This window comes from Gobius niger, assembly GCF_951799975.1.
Source record: "Gobius niger genome assembly, chromosome: 17".
Classification (NCBI taxonomy): Eukaryota; Metazoa; Chordata; class Actinopteri; order Gobiiformes; family Gobiidae; genus Gobius; species Gobius niger.
In genome coordinates, this window is record NC_136868.1 from 22,762,139 (window position 1) to 22,781,942 (window position 19,804).

Genomic DNA, 19,804 nt, shown 5'->3' on the forward strand with positions numbered 1-19,804 from the left:
CTCCCTCTGCTACTTAGTAAAATATCTTTAAAAAACTACAATAAAATATCAGGCAGAGCACAGCAGCGCTTTGGCCTTCGATGATTCACAGAGTCTCTCTTGCACTATTATTACGCAGACATGCACTATGTGTCATTGCCATATAACAAGCATTAACGTCAAGAGCCATCTGGTTTAAGAGCTGCTTATACTTATTTTGTAAAGCAACGCTGGCAAACAATCATTTTGAACTGTTTATTTTGCGGGCCTGGCTAAGAAACAAAATATCCTTCAAGCATATTTCAAGGCCCTGCACAGAACTTTTTTTTTTTTATATTGTAGAAGCAGACAATTGCAAAAAAATAAAGAAAAAACGAGACAGAATTGGGATGTTAAAAAGACATTAGGAGGTAAAGAATGCGCATTGACAACAACAGTTTAAACAGTCTTTCACTGTTTCACTATAAACATAAAGTCAGGTACAGATATTATAATTGACGAAACAATGCTGCTGTAGTATTATTACCTCCTTGCAGCACTTTGACATGAATGGGCTCTGAGAAGGGCCCATCCCCGACAGAGGTAAACGCCAGGACTTTAATGGTGTAAGTCTCTTGGGGTACCAGGCTCTGTATCGTGGTGATGATGCTGTCCTGCACATTATGGATCTGCCACAGGTGAATGGGCTGGGAGTCATCCATGGTGTAATACACTCTATAGCCCTTGATTTGTCCATTAGGCTCTTCCGGCTCTTCCCAGCGCACCATCATCGTGTTCTGGGATATAATCTGCGCTTGGATGTTCCGCGGTGGGCTGGCGGGGGCTTGTTCGCCCGTTCTCGTCTCGACAGGCTCGCTGGGGGGACCTTGGCCGATCGTGTTGACGGCGGACACGCGGATCTCGTACTCGGTGTTGGGGTAGAGGCCGCCAATGCTGTAGCGTGTGGTGGTGATGTCGTCCACCGTCTCGTACTTGCTGTCTGGGGACTTGGCGCGGTACTGGATGATGTAGTAAGTGACAGGGTCCGGGTTGCCAGAGTCCCAGGTGATGGTGACGCTGGTGGCAGTGGTTTCTGTGACTACGGGCGTGCCTGGGGGCTTGGGCAGAGCTGTGAGAAGAAGGGCAGAAAAATACTTACTTTCTAAGTTAAGTACAAGAATCACATGCTATCCAAAATATGTTTATAGAGGATTAGCTTGTTTCATACCAGCATTTTTTTATTCAATGCCATTTGTAGAATAAACCCTCAGGACAGTTTTTGTTTTCTTACATTTGACAGTGATCTGAGCCACTGCTTCGATGATGCCCAGGCTGCTCATGGCTACACAGGTGTAGTTGGCTGACTCACGGACGCTGCTCAGCTCCAGAACATTCCTGCCCACAGGCATCTCATCCTCCGGAGTCAGGTCCTCCGAGTTAAGCATCCATTTGACATAAGGCATGGGCGACCCCACTGCCACACACGTAATGTTCACACTGCCACCGGGCATAATCTCCTGACTGGTCGGTGGAATGGAGAAGCGAGGCGGCACCCGGCGGACTGAAGGCATGAGGAAGGGGAAGAGGTTGACAAGGGAATCAAAAAGAGAGAAAGAGAGGTAACAAAAGAGACAGATGAAAATGGACCCTCTTAATTATTGCAAAAGGTCCAACATGGTAAATGTGGTACTAAACACAAATTAACAAAAGTATTCAAAACATAAAAATATACAAATAATGAGAAAGAACTAAACTAACAGAACTGCTTCAACAACAATATAGATTAACAATTAAGCAACGATTCATAGCAACAAGGTTCCATTGACCAATATTTGACCCATCACAGCACAATTAAAGACACAAAAATCTATTATGAGTTTCTCATCTTTGAACCGCTACCATGTTTGGCTACAGTGCAAGCTGATGACCATGTAAAAGAGCAGCCATGTGATTAGTATCACATTAGGCCAATGAGGCAACCTGGAACTTCCTGTCCTCTCTGGCACTCATGCCAAATAGGAAGTCCACCATTACAGGCTTCTCCCTTAGCACAGGAAGTGTAGGGTTACAGGACTATTGACAATCTCTGCAGGAGAACACTTGTGTATTCTTGACACCTGTCTCTATCTACAACCTGTTTATCTTAAAGATGAGAAACTTTAATCAGATTTTTGTGGTTTAGGGTAGATCCACTGGACAAAGCCTTATTAAGATCTGACACGGTTCCATTGATAGATGCAGCTATCAGTTTCACAGACAGCATGCATAAATAGACCGAGGTAAATTAGGAGTAAATGATAACAAAATCAGATATAAAAATTGAGATAAAATGCATAGAGGAATATAACTGAAGGGTCGCTAGCATGCCCAGACAAAAGACGACTGGAGAGAAGAGAAGTAGACAAGACTAAGGAGCATTTGAGGAGAGGATAGAGGGAGAAGTTGAGAGTAACAGGGAGAGAGAGGGGAAGGTTTGGAGGAGGGTAACGGAGGGGTAACCCGCTTCAGTACTGTGTAAACAATATTGTTTCTTCAGCTAATGTGACAAAATGTGATGGGCACATTGTCACATCGCAGTCCCACTTAACACAAAATCAATACTGAGGAACAAGGTGTGTGCCTAAAACTAAAGATATATTTGTTGTAGCTAAAAGACAATACTGTAACATTGTGTTGAGTCAAGAAAAGCAGATATCCAGACAAGAAGAAAAAGAAGCATAGAGAATGAGAGGAGAATGAAATCCCTACAGGAGGACAGTGCGCAGGGAGTTTATCACTTATGAACTGGAGCTGGCTTTGAGTGAGAGGGGTTTGGGAATGACTCTGAGACTGAAAGGGTAGTAGAAACTAGTGTGCAGTTATACTGTCAATGTATACCGGTGTCTAAGTATGAGTGTGCGTGTGTACAGTATGCAAGAGTGTGGAACACATGAACATGGGCTGGCAAAAACACTGTAAATGGAATGGATCCCAGCAAACACTTTTTGGTTAGGAATATTACTCAAATTTGACTGACTAAAACATCCTAAAAACACCAGAGTATAAAAATGGCTATATGTGATCTAACATCACAAGCATCATCTCTATACACCATACCAATGTTTTTAGGGTATTTCAGCGTTTGACCACTTCAATGTTGAAGCCAAGGCCCCAGAGTGGCATTTAAAATAAAAAAGAAGGTACTTGGCGGAGACTACATTTTTCCAATTCATTGTTATGTATATTATTATTGTTATATTGTTTGTTGGGGACATACAAACAAAGTAGAATACATGACGGACATTAACAAAGAAATGGAAAAGCTGACTTTGGAGACAAAAAGACAGGACTGGGGCGAGAGAAGCACATGAGGCAGGAGAGACTCAAGCAGCAAGACAGAAGAAAGAGCTGAAGCCGACAGACAATGACAGATGGGCAGGCGACATACTGTACAGTACGCAAAAGGGAGAGGGGGAGGAGGGAGGAGGAAGGCATTAGTGGGGAGAGAATAAGGAGAATATGATTCTCAAACCAAACCAAGAAAACAAAGTAACCATGGCTCAAAGTGGTTTGGAGGTCTCACACACTGGGGCTTAAAATCAAGAACTGACCACACCTGCCCTCCAGCCCACCTGAAGCATTACACCTGGATACATGTTAGTATGGGAATGCTCAGGTGGGCGGGTGTGAGGCGCCTGGGACGTGGATAAGAACTGAAGGGGTTGGGTCAGACGGGGACTGAAAGGAGCATTCCAAAATACACCGTGTCGATCCAAATGGGATTCAGACGATCGTTGCATGGGACAGTCTGACTCTTTCCAATAAAATAAACGGCACAAATATCACCCACCCACACTGTGGGAGGCTAGGACTATCATCTTATCACGACAGGCTATGTCCATGATAAATTACATCTATGTCTACTTTAATGCATAATGTTAATTAGGAGAAATGTGGACCCAATCAACCTTCCCTCCCTTTATGCTCAAACTACTTTGCTTTAGATCAAAAGATACATGTTTACCATTCACTCTGGACATGAGGAACATAAGGATCTGTCTTTTTCTAAAGCTTATTAACTGTTGAATATTAAAAAATAGTCAAAGACCTCAGCCTTCCATGACTGTGAGGCGCATGGTAGTCCGGCATTAGCATTAAATATAATGCTTCCAGGTCTAATTGCCCAGTCATGCAGTCTCAATGGAGAATCCATTGAATAAAAATTCTGAAAAAATAGTTTCGGATGGGGCCTCAAAAATGTGTCTTTGGTGTTTTGATTTATGAAAAGAAAAAATGGCTTTCTAAAGAACAAAGTGAAAGGGCAGCCCATTCCTCACACAGACATGCATGGGTGTGGCTATGGCATGAGTGACATATACAGGTGCGCCTCCATCCTCTTGGGCAGCCACCAGAAAACCAATACAGTCCCAAATGTCACCCAAGCCCATCCAAGCATGCCATCCATTCCCAATATAGCATTGTTCCAGACACACAAAATTAAATGAAACCAAATTAATAAAACTGAACAGATCCACAAAAAGTACTATGTCTGAACAGCAAGGACAGTACCAGGGTGCAGCTGAGTTCAACAAAGACATTTGCATCAATACTATTAGATGTTTTCCACAGTAGTTTGTCTCTGTATCGCTTTTCTTACTAGTTTTAGAAACTAGTATCCTCAGGGCAGACCATGTCTGTTTTGGGGGTTAATGTTCATTATGCAGTGTGGCTAAATGTACTGTTTTCTCCCTGGGGCTCTTGTTGGCCTATGGACCGGGACTGTGTTGGTTGACTGAATGAGGTTTCCCCACAGAAACATCTCTAGCTTCACCTTTGGCTATCTGCATGGGCAGCAAAAAACAACAACAACCAAATCCTCAGAGGACTTCCTGCTCTAGTGGTCAACCTTTAAGGTAATGAGCCATTACACCAAACCGTTACACTGTTTAACAAAAGGGCAGCCCAGTTATGGGCTTATGTTCACTGATTGTATCTGTAAGCATGTGTGTCTGAATGATAGAGAGAAGCTCAAAGGCCAAGGTCACTTAATCCTTAATTATTTAATGCAAAATTCAGTAACTTTGACAGCAAACAGGACTGCTGTTCTAAATATGTCTTGCAACCACGTCCGCGAGCAGCTTACACTGTCATACGCTACTGTATATTACAACCTATATCAAAACAAAACAAAAAAAAGAATCCCAATTGCATGGACATGCTCCTCATTCACAGAGACCAGGAGCTCAGCCGGCCCATTTGAATTTGACAAAAAAACAAAAACAAATGAGTAGCTTTCATTTGGAATAATAATAACTAATCTTGTTCCAAGCCCCAATGTGGAGAGAAAGACAAGAAGCCTTACAGTGGACGGGGTGAAAGCAGTCGAGAGAGAACGCCAGAGTACTGCTCTAACTCTAGTAGTGGGCGGTGTAGTGGAGGGATTTGTGCCAAAAACAGAGGTCAGAAGGTGGACATTATCGGCCATTTTGGTGAGGCAGTGGTTTTCTGCCCCAAAATGAAGGGGAAGCCAAAATAATGTGCAGCCTTTAGTGTCACCTTGAAGCTGAGATTACACCCTCTTGCTGCCTCAGACCCAGGCCCAGAATGGAGATGCTTTAGTTACACTTGCCGGATGAGGCCTTAAGCATTTACATAGAAGCCGCAGGGGTTGCCCCGTATTAACATACCTTGCCTGCACCAATCCTAAACAGTCACTATGGGTGGCTCATCAAAATGGAAATTATTACTTTGAGGAAACTGACAGGAATCATGGTGGGGTGTTTGATAATAAAAGACTGTGGATCGAGGGCAAATCATTGTGTGTCACTTTTGTTTTGTTGTAGAGGTAGGCAACAATAGACTAAATAATACTGCATGTGTGCCCCACACTGTGGTTATCCCTCCTGTGTAATATTGACCAGATTGTAGAAAGGACAATAACGCAAATTATAGTTTGTTTGTTTTTTGAATGGAAAAATACTTCTACAAACGTTTACAGACTTTTGATGGGATGCTAAAAGATTCAGTTGAGACAAACATCTAATAGAGATGGCAGGAGATTGCTTTGGCCAGTAAGAACATAAGGTGTAATCTAGCTTTCTTTCCCAACGTTACACACAAATGCATAGCAGAACATGCAAGCCCATTCAGAACCAGGCAGATAACGTTAGGAGGGCAACCATGCACATGCACCGACACAGCCAAGTCTTTCTGCATCAGCTGAAGGCTTTCCACATGGTCTTTAGTGGATCTCACTGATGCATTTAGAAAATTCTAGATTGGGTACGGAAGATTAAGAAAATTATCAACTAAACAGCAGATATGATTTGATCTAAATGAGGTATTAAAACTGTAGGAACATGAATATTTATCTCATTGTTCCTTTAAGAATTTCTATAATATACTATCTGTGGGAAGTAGGCTTGGTGAATAATACATTTCAATTTGTTTGAGTGTCGTTGCTGCCGTGGAATGTAAACAGCAGTCACTCTAAAGAAAGCTATGGTCTCTGGTTTTACCATTAAAGCATTTTCTGAGCACTCACTAAGCAACAGCAAATTCAATGTTGACGCCGTTATATTGTTATTGATCCACAAGGCACTGTAAATGGCGTCCCTTAATGGTTGCTTGAAATCACCGTGGAACCCAATCAGGCCCAATCAGGTCTAATTTTGACAGTAATGGATGGCTATAAACAAGATGGCAGGAACACTGGCTGTACGCACACTTAATACGTCATTCGGCATAGGCATGTTCACTCCGAGACTCAAGAAGCAGGGCAGCAGTTGAAAGAATTGTAACATAAATGACACAAACAAATGAATCACAGGAAGACAAACGGAGAACATTTAGGGGATGAAAAATAAAAGGAAAAAACAAAAACCCAAAACAAAAGCAAAACAACACACAAAACCGCACTATAACCACAACATAAAAAAGTAAAAGACTGAGTTGGGGGAAACGCTTGTTGAGAAACCAAGGAAGGAGTAAAAAACAAAACAAAAATGACAACAGAGTCTAACAACCAAATAACGGGGAGTGGCAGAAAAGGAAAAGGATCAGCACGGCCACATAGAATCTTGTACAGGCATGCGAGCGCAGTTACAGTTTCCCACCATGCACCAGGCGTGGTCATTTCCAACATGCTGGGTTTCCATTTTACATGCAAGAAAAGCCTTTTTTTTGGTGCAGAAGCAATACCAAAGGATGCAAAACGAGAAAAGGCCCCACAATGCAAACAGAAAATTAAAAGTATAACAAAACCCGAGCTAAGCGGGTTTGATTTCATCATTTCTTCCTTGGACCAAACTCAAAAAAAAAAAAATAGATATTTTAAAAAATAAATAAAAAAAATCTTTGCATAATCATTAATTATTATTACTATTTTTTGGATTAGAATTTTGAATTGTTAATGAATTTAGTGTTAAAACAGCTACTTTTTTTTCCTTTTTTTTTTTTCAAACATGTTGATTGATCTCTTTTTCAAATGTGGGTTAAAAAAAGTAAAAAAGAAAAAACACACCAACCTTCTCGAAGCTCTGAGGGATGTAAAGGGGTTGATGCAGAACACAATGACATGAGGAGAAGAGAAAAATAGGGGAAACACAGAGAGAGTAAAAAAAGCCACCTCAAGGTGTTTAGCTGCTGCTGCCTTTCCCTACAGCTAAAAATGCTTTTCTCCACCTGGCCCTCGCCCTGACTACCAGTGACACCCGAACTTGAAAGTACACTTGCCTACCCCCCCCTCCCCATTTTTAAATAAACTTTTGTAAGCAAAACAATTGGATTCACCCCGGTGGCCCCCGCTAGGAGAGGCACCACCGGCGCCAAATCGAGTGTACCATAGTCATAATTCAAAAAAATTTCACAAGCTTTATAGCCTTTTTAAAAGCCACACGGAGAGGCTCCTGTGGTGGCTGCATTTGCTTTTGTTAGAGAAGAATAAACCAAATAAAGAAGGAAAATAAAGAAAAAAATAATGAGAGATAGAAAAGAAAAAAGACACAGTTTGGGCTGAATTTAGCAGCTGCGGTTTATTCTTAAGGCAGTTCCAGTCAATGTGGCCAATCAGACGTGCAAGCCATTATGGTTTAGAATCCCAAATTAAGGCGTAATTTAGCGGGGGGGCGACTTTTTTCCGGGGTGTCGTACCGCAGCTGCTAAGCTCAAGTGCAATTTGCTCCGTGAACAAAAACATAGTCAACATCAAAGTTTCAAGAATTGATTGACAAAAGTTAAACTGAAAACAGACAAAGGTTGACACCATCGAGGCATAACAGGTGTGTCACATCGTGTGTAAGTCCCTAATGGGCAGTCATGACCCTGGTGAGCCCCCTTTTTCCAAAGCATGCTGATGGAGCCAGTGTTCATGGAGATTGCATGAATTGTTGGACATGATATCAAGCTGGCGTGTGCTAGATTTTTTTTTAAAAAGAAGAAAAAAAAAAAAAAAATAAATAAAAAAAAAAAAAACAATCCCTGTGCTGTGTCTTAGCGTTCCCATTATGCGTAGTTAATGGCTGTAGAATGCTCGGCTGAGAATGCTTTCATGATATTATATGAGCCGATAGTTATGCTCGATGTTAAGTATGGCTGCATTAGCGAGAAGACAGACTATAGCCTTGAGGAAAAATGCTCCCAACAAAACAGCCTAATCTTGACGAATCATTTCATACCTTCGTCTCGCACTGATTTGCTTCTCTAAGCTGCTGCTTCTTAGGCAATGATAATGGCAATAATAATGAAAAAGCAGCTCCCTGACCCATTTTACAATGTCAGAGAACTGAATAATTTATTGGGAACAAAGTTATTTGGTACACAGCAGAGGGAACAAACTGACTAGATACCGTAGCATCTTTATTTAATATGCGCAATATAAATAATACATGTCGAAAATGCATCTGCTTCAATTTATTACAGCTCCCTCAACAGGGCCTCATTGTCATTTGGCATTAGAGGTACGGCTTTTGTCTTTATTGGCCATTTCCTACTAAACTGGATGGGTTTCATGACTTTCGTTGTTGTTGCTTTTAGGATGTTGACTTGGGCCAAAATTGCAAGTGACAGTAAAAAGCTTTTAGCAAAAATACCCCCCCTCCCCCCCCAGAGCAGAAACAGGGAAACTGTATAGATATATGCTCCAAGACACTTCAAGAAAAAAAGGATCAGGTCTTTTGAGATTGCACGCAACAAACCATGTTAGAAAATATAAACAGTTTCCTTTCACATCACCACAATGTAGTCCTTCCCCTCCCCCCAAACATTTCTATGGGGCGGGGTTAGGATTTTGATTGATAGCACCAATACCTTGCCTCTCAATCAAAATCCAAGACTTACCGTTCTCTTTCAGCACCTGCAAAAACTAGTCATATTAACGTGGATCGTCCCAACTCTTTTTTGGGATTCGGTAGCTTACGGAAGGGGAGCACACAATTACAGATAAAAAAACGGTGTCTTGCAACCCATAAGGTAAAGACATACGGCTTGTTGTGCTACACATTTCCTTCCAAGTGAGTTGGGGCCGGCATTAAAAGACACAAAATGGAGCATAACATCATAACAGAGAAGAACATTAGTTGGTCAATTATATGTTTTTACATGTGGCAATTTTCAGTGCATATAAAATTACATTTATGGGCAGGCAATGCTATGCTAAAATGTTGAAATCTTACTTGGGTATTTTGCAAAAATACATTGTGTGGAAATACAGCTGGCCTATAATGGAAGCAGTTATAATTTGTTAAGCTCAACAGTAATGGCGTACACTAAAGCTGAGCGGCAAGTGATATTTTTTACGTCAGGATGGGTGGATGTTTAGATCTGTTTGTCCTGGCTCTGCGGCCGGGTTGCTTCCTACCTCGCACATAAAGGTTAGCAGGGGACGAGTAGCGCACGCCTTCCACATTAGACGCCACGCACTCGTACTTCCCCTGGTCCGTCTCCTCACTGTTCTCGATCTGCAAGGCACCTGCAGAAAGAAAATCATCCGACACACACAGAGAAAGAGAGAGAGAGAGAGAGACATATTAGTGCCGAAGCATGGAAGAGTCATTGATGGCAATCTTAAATACATTCGGGACATTGTGAGAATGCTATGAACAAAGAAAAAATATTCCATAATGCACAAAGTACACCCGAATTGGCAGGACATCCATTTCAGTGAAAAAAAAAAAAAAAATCTGTTACAGTACAGTTCTATATCACCACATTTCCAAAACGTGTTCCTCCATCATCAACTACGTATAATTTGGGATGTGCTACAAAGGTCATACTAAAGCCATATTAGTCTGTGTAGAGAGCCTTTCATTGCAAAGAACAAATCATTGTTTGTGTACAACCTCATGACTCTGAATGAGATACAGGAAAATCTTAAAGAGATTTTCAGCTTCCATGTTAAAATCTCAGTGCTGAGGGCTACGGGGATGGGTGTGCCAGAGGTGCATGTACGGGCGCCCGATCAGTCCTCGTTAGTGCTTTGTTGACGGCTCTTCCTGATGATATCATTAGGGCGTTGGCTCAGCAGACAGACTGCAGCCCGGGTCTGCCTGACAAACAGTACACCAGTGCTCGTTAGCGTTTAGCCAGTGAGCATCAATACAGCCGCAGCCTGCAATGTTTTATAATACACCATAACCTAATTCATCACATCAGACGCCCACAGAACAATAATGTACAGGGATACTGCGCTGGAACACAGCTCTAATAATGCTGCTGCTCTATATGCGCGACAAATGAGTGCATTCACTTCCCTTAATTAAACTGAAAATGGAAGTCATGCATCCACCTTAGGGTTTTGAGATGCAGTATAGACTCCTATTTCATTCTTCAGCTCAGATCATTGGCTGAGCCCAGGGGAGCTGGATTTCTGGCATGGAGCTTATGAAGCAAATGAAAACGTCTACCTGCCGAGTGCAGGTGGCAGAGGCTGCTCTGTGCGTTTTGCAGAGATGTGATTTGGATCTGTTTGATGTGTGCTTGGAACAGCAAATGCCAGGCTGATGGCAGGTGGGTTGGAATGTGCTCAGACGACTGGAGCCTCAGCACCGTGGAGACCACAGAGGAAGGTGTGTGTGAAGTTCAACTCCAGGTGGACGCTCCAGAACGCACTGCCAGCAGCTCGTCAGCGCAACTCCCTGTTCACAGTTGTAAAAATGCTGCCTGAACAAGACTGACAAGAGTATAGTACTTTTATTGCTTTGTGAAACTACTTTAAGTCACCTACCACTGCCATAAAGTTTTCCAGCTGTTTGTGGATGGCTAAATACAAAAATGAATGAATATATAAAGATATTCAAAGTAAAGCATATATAAAGAGCAGATTTACTCTGTTGCTGACCTCAGCTCTTATTCAAGGACACTTTAACAGGACACCAGGATGAAAACGGTGACATGAGCTGCTATGGGAACTGAGACAAAATCTCACAGACTGCCCATTTGTAAACTGTGTGACGCCACCATTTCCCAGACATTTATAGGTCAGACAAACAGAGTGCCGTCTTCCTTTGGAATGTTTTATTTTACAAACCAGCATGCCTAATTTCTATCCATCATCCAAATAAAGTTCTTTTATAAAAAACATTGCTTCCATGTGGACCGATTACTCCAGTTTTCCCGCAAAATGACCCTTTCATCCAACCAAACACTCTGAGCCCCTAATCTCCTCAGTTGGCCTCCCTTGGCCGTCTAGCCGCACTTGGACAGCCATCATCCATTCGATAAAGAAGGTGGTAATGGGCACTAGGCGTGGACATTAGTCGCAGCCCAGACAGCTGTCCTGGTTAACAGCGCAGCACGCCTCAGGCTCATCTGCTGAGGAGGTCTGTATAGTACCACTGGGTCAAAGACAACAGGAATTCACCAAATGAATACTCTTGAAGGGCAATTCAATTTCTCCCAAAGACAGAGTTGTGTCCCGGCGTTGGACTTCTGTTTATGCAATTATTTTTAGCTGATAACACCATCGTTAAGACAGGACTCATAGAGATATGGTGAAAAGATGATAATTGAGAAAGAGCCCAACAAAGGGAGGACCGGCAGATTTAACTTGACTTCCTCTCCACTTCAATTCTATAATTTCGCATTCAAAACACATTTTGGATGATTTGTTTAAGCGCACGATTTGTTTTGCTATTGAATTCTTTTGAAAATCTCTCAGATGAATTTGTGGAAAAGAGACAGCCTAATCAAAGAGTTTAGGCCAGTGGAGCTGAAGAGACGCAGCAAAACAGAGGGACTGACGAGGGGACAACCGAAAAGCGGGCGGGGGCCGGCGTGGATGATTGATTCAGAAAGAGCTCCAAGCTGTGGTCTCCCCAACCCTCATCACTGCACTGTAGCCGCTTTGCTGTGCGTACCCCCCAGTCCCATTTGTGTAATTCAATTAATGTGCTCCAGCCAGCCTTGATTGATTTGTTTAGGCGATCAACAAAATGGCTGGCCAAATCCCCCCTTCTCCCTCCTCTTCCCTGTTGCTGCCCAGCGCCGTGCTGTCCTTTTTCATCATTTTATCACTCATTTCCTCGTCTCTTTATTTGTTTCACATTCCTCACTGCGTGTGGAAACCCGACTATTATCTGGCGGTACAGTAAGGGGTAGAAATAATTAATTGCTTAACTCCGACTGAGGTGGGAAAAGTCGCATGAGGACAAGTGGACAGAAGTTTTTGTAACTAACAAACAGCGAGCCAGAGTAAACTTGTGACATCCATATCCAGACCTGGCCTTTCCTAGCTCGATCCTTCTGCTGTCACACGAGCACCCTCTGCCACTACCCCAAGGTCATCATAGTGCCGTGGCACAGCAGGGGGGCCCACGTGTGTTGTCGCTGTTGTCAGCGCCCATCTGGTGCCTTGTAACGCTCCCGTGAAATCAGTAATGAGGCAGGTAGGGAGTCAAGACACTTTTCACCCGATAACTGAAACTTTAGTGTAGCTAGCCAAGATTTGGGTGATTACCGTATTTTCCGGACTATAAGTCGAAGTATGAGTCGGGTGCGACTTAGACTTAGGTGCGACATATATATCAAAATATAAAATTTCATATTCGTTGTTTTCACACTGACCACTTGAGGGCGCTCTAGGCTTGTGTACCAGTATCTGCTAAGAATGAACACAAATGCCCGAAAAGAGGTTACCCTTACTGCAATGAAGAAAACAAAAAAAAGCTAATCGTGGGTTAAAAGTTAAATGGCCACAGTGAGAGGAACGAGTTCGCAAATGTACGTGCTGCCGGGAGAGGCTTGTCAATGGTGCACCAGGGTGGCTGGTGCAACTTATACTTCGGAGTGACTTATAGTCCGGAAAAAACGGTAGCTTTGCGCTGACACTTTTTAATGTATGGCATGAGCACTAACCACTGTGCCGCCCAATTACCAGGAGGTTGGAATTCGATCCAGACAAACCTCCAACAAGTGACTCCTGCACTGCTCCATTTCTCTTTTGGATTAGATTCGGAAGACTTTTAGAACCCTACCGATGCAAATCCAATTCTAGGCTTTTTGAACATTGGAGGACCACAAGACACTTGAGAAACACAAAACAGCGCTAACCACTCTGCCAACATGCACTCTACTCGAGGTTTGACTCAATGTGTTTCGCTGCAGAGAAAACTTGATCTCAATTATATTCCCATTTCCCCGTGTCTCTCTATTCAAAAGCACTGTAGTCCGACGTGGTGCGTAAAAAATCACCATTTTCGGGCCGCTTATCTCATTATGCAAATGCAGAGTTCATAAGTCATGGCCGCTTTCATTTGACACAATGTGATTTATGAGATCTTATTCGCCGAAAGCCAATCCGTAAGGGGATGGCTTAAGCCTCCTTACAGATGAGATGTATAAATACAATCTGCAGTATTTAAGTGGCTGATGATGGAGGAACCCGTCATTGTCAGATATTTATAGATTGCAGGCTTCCCTCGCACTGTGAACCTTACGGGGAAATCATGTTAAACAATGCACTTACCTGTACAACATAGCCCTAAATATGAAATTAAAAGGTTCTGATCGCTCTTCTTCCTGAACTATTTGCTTTCAATGCAATTTACTAATGCAAAGTTGTTGTTTCGTTATATCTACTGTATATAAATATATTTATATAAAAATATATATATAATCCAGACAAATACCATATAATTGCTACATTTCATTCAGACTCTTTTGCAAATGGGGCTGTGGGATCACACTATCTCATCCCCCCCTTCCAGACTCCATCTAAATGTCAGCAGCATAAAGCAAACAGCAGCCTTGTAATAGTCACCACCCCCCTTTTCCTTCCCCAGTGCGTTCAACAGCCCTATCACCGTGCCATAAGCACCCATTGAGCGAGGTAAAGGCAGTAGAACACAGAAGAGCGACAGTGGTGGACGAAATGGCACATTAAGGGTGACAGAGGACACAGAAATGTCAAACACATGAGATCACACAGACAGAATGTGCTGATAACACCGGGCAAAGACACAAATGAATTATTGATGGCGGCGCGTCGGGAAAAAGATTTATCACTCGTTTGTTCCGTTTAAAGGGAAAGTTGATTTGATGTTTTAGAATGCGTGGTTATGTTTGGTTAGGCAAACAGTTTAAATGGACCCTTTTTTTTTCTTTTTCTTTTAAATCCAATGTTATTTATTCTTACAGCTTACCTTTAATTGGGGTACCCTCTGGAGAAGACACAAAGATGAAGACACAGCATTAGTTTAGTTAAAAGTAATGAGTGATTAGTTGGGGGGGGAGGGTGGGTGTGCTTTCGCTAAAAGGTTGGATAATCGGAATGAGATTAGGAAAGTATTAGGCTTTCAAAGAAGTGGAGAGTTTTTGAGGAAATTTGTACCTCCCATTATTAGTATGACAAAAAGGAACTAATACTTGGACGAATAGTGAATAGCCCTGCAGTCTCAAAAGCAAACAGTGATGCACATCACAGTATGTTGCCGAACTCTTCCTAAAGAAAAACCCAGCTTGAATCGTTTCCCTTACCTCCAAACACTTAACTTAAAGGTTGCTTAAACTACATACCCCAAACTGATAGTTGCCGTGATTAAGATAATAAGATTTATTCAAGCTTAACACACTGGTAAGAGCATTGTTACCTCTAACCAGGGGGATCTGAAAGAGCTCTGGCCTCGGCGCCACATGGTTTGTATAAGCCATTTCCGAGCCAACTGACCTTGAATAATAGGTCAATAAAACAGTTAACGGTTGCCACCATTCTATAAACCGGCTATCTTTGCAGAATAAACTCGCTCAAGGACGGCACTGAGAGCAAGAGGAGTTTCAGGGTATGCCTTCGGGTAGCTTAAAGTGAAATCCAACACATTGAAGTTGTTATTTATGAAACATGTCGTGAAGCATCTTAACTGTGAGACAGACTCTTCACTCCCTGGTCGTCCACCCCCAGTTCTTTCCATTGTGTCAAGTCACTGTTTGTTTCTCTACTCTTGTTTATGACATGCTTATATCAGGTTACAAGCTTTGACCACGAGCCAAAAACCACATTAAGCTCAGTCGAAAAACATTGAGCTGATTTCCACCAGGCAACGAATGGTGGGCTGTTGAGATGAAGTGGTTCTATCATGTAAATTGTACTCCTACAGGCATGTTTAGAGTGGGCAGAGAAATCATCTCTAAAAGTGCAACGCCAAATCCTTTTTCACTTGCCCGCTTATTCGCCTTTCCTAGATTCAAATGTGTACCCTGTTTGAACAAGCCTGGAGGCAAAGGCATACGGGTCAAATAACCAAAGCAACCCGTCCACTTTGTATGGGTACAACTTAGAAGGCGTCCTGAAAGGTCTGCTTTGTTGGGTTTTCAATAATTCATTCAACAATTTGAAAAGCTAGAGTGGAATCTTTTGAACAGAGATGCCCAGCTAGGAAGCAGTCCCAAAAGTGTCATTGGATAAACCTTTGCCAAATATGTGCTCAGTATCATAGATGATGCATCTTATATGGTGACTATCTTACAAAATACTATTAGCTAACTGAAACTGTTGGAATAATTTAAATGCAATAAGCCAATGATTTAATACTATGCCAACAATGGAATAAAATTGCTGAGGCAAAAATGTAGAAACTTTTTTTCTTTTTTTTACCTAGAATGTGAAAGTTTAGATCAAAATGACTACGACACACTAGATGTTTTTGGCAGTTTTATGAGAAATCAAAACAAACACCTGAACAAATCAGACTGAAACTGTAATTGTGCCCCCCTACAGATTGAGATGAAAACTACTGTTACTATGATTACAGCAGTACTAAGTAACTACTAAGTTTACCTTAATGAATCCTTTTTGTAGTCCCTCTGGGGGGTAATACAAGTGTTGATGGGATGATTTGGAGGGTTTTCATCTGCCCCTGGTGTCTTTAGCCAGAAAACCACAATTGCAGCTTTCCTGCACCGGGTCGGTGTCACCAATACACACTAGTGGAATCACGAAGAAGAAGCTAACAGGCTAACGGGCAAAGCTAACTGTGGGCTAGCGCCACTCACACAATATTTAAAGCCAAGTTTGAGTGAAAAAAAATATCTCCATTGTGTAATTGGATGTACAATATCCCTCTCTCCCTTTGTCTTTTCTGTCAGCGTTGTATTGACTCTCAAGGACAATTAATGAGTAAAAAACACCTGCAGTGGTGCTTATAGCCTCTAGGGGCATGAGTTACTTTGTACTGCTTTAATGTTATGCATCAGACCAAGTAGAACTGGACCAGTTTTCTGTTTAAGCAGTTTCAACATGGTGCTGAAACTGCTCTCCAATAACCTCATCATAATCACTGACATTTTTGTCTTATTACATTAACACTTTGTAAAAAAAACTATTCCGTTATTAGTCATAATGTTACTGCATTGTTACATGATCAGTTCCTACACATGAAGCGCAATACTCCAGCCGGGTGCTCTCCTAAACAGACACTTATCCATTTAAGTATGTAGGTCGTATCTATTTTGACATTGTTTTCCCTTGTCATACCAACAGGTGGGAGGTACTGCTTTTAGGTTCTGTCTGGTTTGACATGCACCAATGAATCAATAAGCACTGGAAACAAATATGAGCAAACAGTATCAGTAACAATATATATAATAATTAATAGCATTTACAGGTAGAATTTATGTTGCAATATTTATGTTGATGAAGGGTAATTGAAGAAACCAGACAAAACTGTGTCATCTGAGTAATTTTTCCAACCATTTTTAACAGTCGTAAAATCAGGAACAGTATTTCACAAAGACACAAGGACAAGGGGCTGTGGGCAGGTTTTGTTAAAAGTGTTAGCTTAGATTAGAGGCTGCAGGAAGCTCTTGGTTTATTGAATTTTAGATGGGTTTTAGTGGGGGGAGGGGTGGTTATACGTTAAGGTTAGTTTAGGTTTAGGTCAGACTAAGGTTAGGCTAAGGTTAGGCTAAGGTTAGACTAAGGTTAATAAAGCAGGTTAAGCAGGGACAAAGTCACACATTGAAAACAGGCAGATCTGAGTGTATTTTAAAAGATGAGTTCAAAATAATAAAAATGAACAAAAATACAAGATGAAAGTCATGATCCTATGTGCTATCAGTGTCCTGTCATGTCTTTCCCTCTCCTGCGGTCACCACGGCAAATGATCTCCTAATGTGGGACTGGCACAGTAGAGTTTTGCCCGTTTTGGATGGATTTATAATAGCTTTCTAAAGACCTGAGATTACCCACATCTTTTCAGTCAGCAGAGGCCAGACGGTATCAAAATACAATGTCAAATCCACCTGTGTGGGGCACTCAGCCTAGTGACCATAAGCCCCTCTTTGGTCGGCCAGAGGTTGATCAGCTTACGGTGACAATGACCTGACAATACCTCCACAGGCCACTGACCTCCTCACATTATCAAATACAGCATTATTCCCTGCACCGAAAGCCCCAGCTGTTTTGTCCGACAAGCCTCCAAATATATTAAAAATGTGACTGAAGGACATCGCTGGTCTGGCTCACGGCAATCTGGAGCGAGTGGTTACCCATCTGTGTGCGGGGCAGACGGGGTAGCGTGATTGGCTCGGTGTCAGAGTGTGGCCACCGCTCGGAGGGCGGCTGGCTGACCTTCTACGCGCTGCAGACACTCATCTTAGAGCCTGCTGGGGTCACAGCAGGACCAGTATCAACCTGGATGTTATTGACACATCCATAGAGGTTCCAGCCCACCCCCCACTGCCTTGCTTTGATGCTAGGAATAATTTGACAGGATTGATTTCTGTCTCATTTAAGATAAAGTGCGTAAGGGTATAAATAAAACTGGAAAAAAAAAAAAGATGCATATAAAGGCCAGGATAAAACACAGTATAATCTTAGTTAAGATATGCCCCTCCTATCTGCTCGGTGTCTCTGAGGCGTGTGCTTAATCAGTTGTGGCTGACAAGGCCAGCGAGGGCTTGGGGTCTGCAGCCACAGGGACTGGGGTAGAAATGTCAGGCTCCCTCCACACCTCCAGAGGAGCTCCTCAGGGGACTACTGCGCAAATATCACTGCCCCCGCAAGCACAGCACGCGCTGGCACATAAGTAAGCAGTCAGCCAGCCTGGCCCCTATCTAACGGCTGGATGATGATGGATTTAAAACATGCTAATGTTGTCTTTTGTCTCCGGGGAAGGCTTAGATCAGTAGGTTATACTGTATTAGAAGCACATAGGAAAAGTCACAGAAGGTGCATGGCCATTTGTATGCAGTAAAGGAAGCCTTCTCCCAAATGCCATTCGCGTGTCACTCCTGAAGTCCCCTTGATGTAGCTAACCTATCAATCTCCACTACTCCCTTCAGCATTGGAAAGTGTGTCAGAGATAAATAGGGAGATGATATTCTCAAAACAGTGTACAAATTCACTTCGATCGGGAGCTTATATTTTGGGAATTTCAGCAAAACTGACACGACATGAGAGTGGGACGTCTATTGACTAAAGAATGCTGAGATTATTGTATCTCCATAAATCACACCTAACAAGCGCTACATCCAAGGCACAAGAACAAAAATGCAACCTCCCCAAAGTAATACTGCCTAACAGAAGCCCAGGTATTGAAACAGGGAAAAGCAATTTCCTTTTCTCTGCACTACGTACACATAATATGAACTAAAAGTATCACATTTTCATCCCAGTTCCAAGCTCAGAGGGGGTAGAGAATGTGGCCAAATGTAAAACCTCCAGGAGAGGCATAGCTTTAGATTCAGCAAGATGTGGAGCAATCCAGGAAAAAAAAGAAATCTGAAGTGAAAATATTCAACGCAGCCAATCATAGACCTTTCCGCTGACCAGTATTTTGCACTTTTACCTGGAATGAACTCATGATTCGTAGAAAGCTATCCGTTGTGAAAAGCAAGGACTAACTTTGTCCAAAAATGACCCGTTGCTTGCACTATGTAGCTCTGAAAGGCCTTCCAAATACAGGAGGATAGGCTCTGTGAGGAAATAATTGTCTTGGAGTCAAACAGAGTCCAATTATTTTCCTCAAAGCTAGACGTCTGGCAGTGAGATGCAGGGCACGGAAGTCTAAAATGTGGATACAGGTATAGGTAATATTAAATAAAGGAAATATTCAATGGAGCAAACACATGAATGCTGATTAATAAAGTATGCGGACAACCGCTTCCTAGTTTCCCTGTAAACTATTTAGCCTTGAATCACCTTCCCGCAAAGTTTTAAAGTATGTTGTATTTTGAGACAGCATGTTCCAAAAAAAACTAAACAAAAAGAAAGATGCAGAACAGAACACAATGAAAAACAAGCAAATAAAACGAAAAGTATTGAATGGGGATGAGGGCAAGGAGAGAGCATGGGATACATGCATTTTTTTCTTTTTTGGAAAGTAGTTGAAAAATGCCATCTGCTTCAAGGAGAGTGGGTGGGCTCGCTGGGCTAAAG

The 19,804-nt window shown here is 42.2% G+C and overlaps 1 protein-coding gene across 6 annotated transcripts in view; it reads right to left on the reverse strand.

Moving 5' to 3' along the window:
• The window catches only part of ptprsa (protein tyrosine phosphatase receptor type Sa), a 207,812-nt gene that overhangs the window by 60,428 nt on the left and 127,580 nt on the right, over window positions 1-19,804 (reverse strand). For 5 of the 6 annotated variants that reach the window (XM_079575488.1, XM_079575485.1, XM_079575486.1 and 2 more), the window contains 3 exons: window positions 9,794-9,904; window positions 1,250-1,519; window positions 506-1,087 (listed from right to left, as the gene is read on the reverse strand). In XM_079575488.1, coding sequence (XP_079431614.1) covers window positions 506-1,087; window positions 1,250-1,519; window positions 9,794-9,904 — 963 coding nt within the window. Of the gene's footprint in view, window positions 1-505; window positions 1,088-1,249; window positions 1,520-7,463; window positions 9,704-9,793; window positions 9,905-19,804 lie in introns of those variants that run through there. The other variant, XM_079575489.1, reaches the window with a different exon arrangement.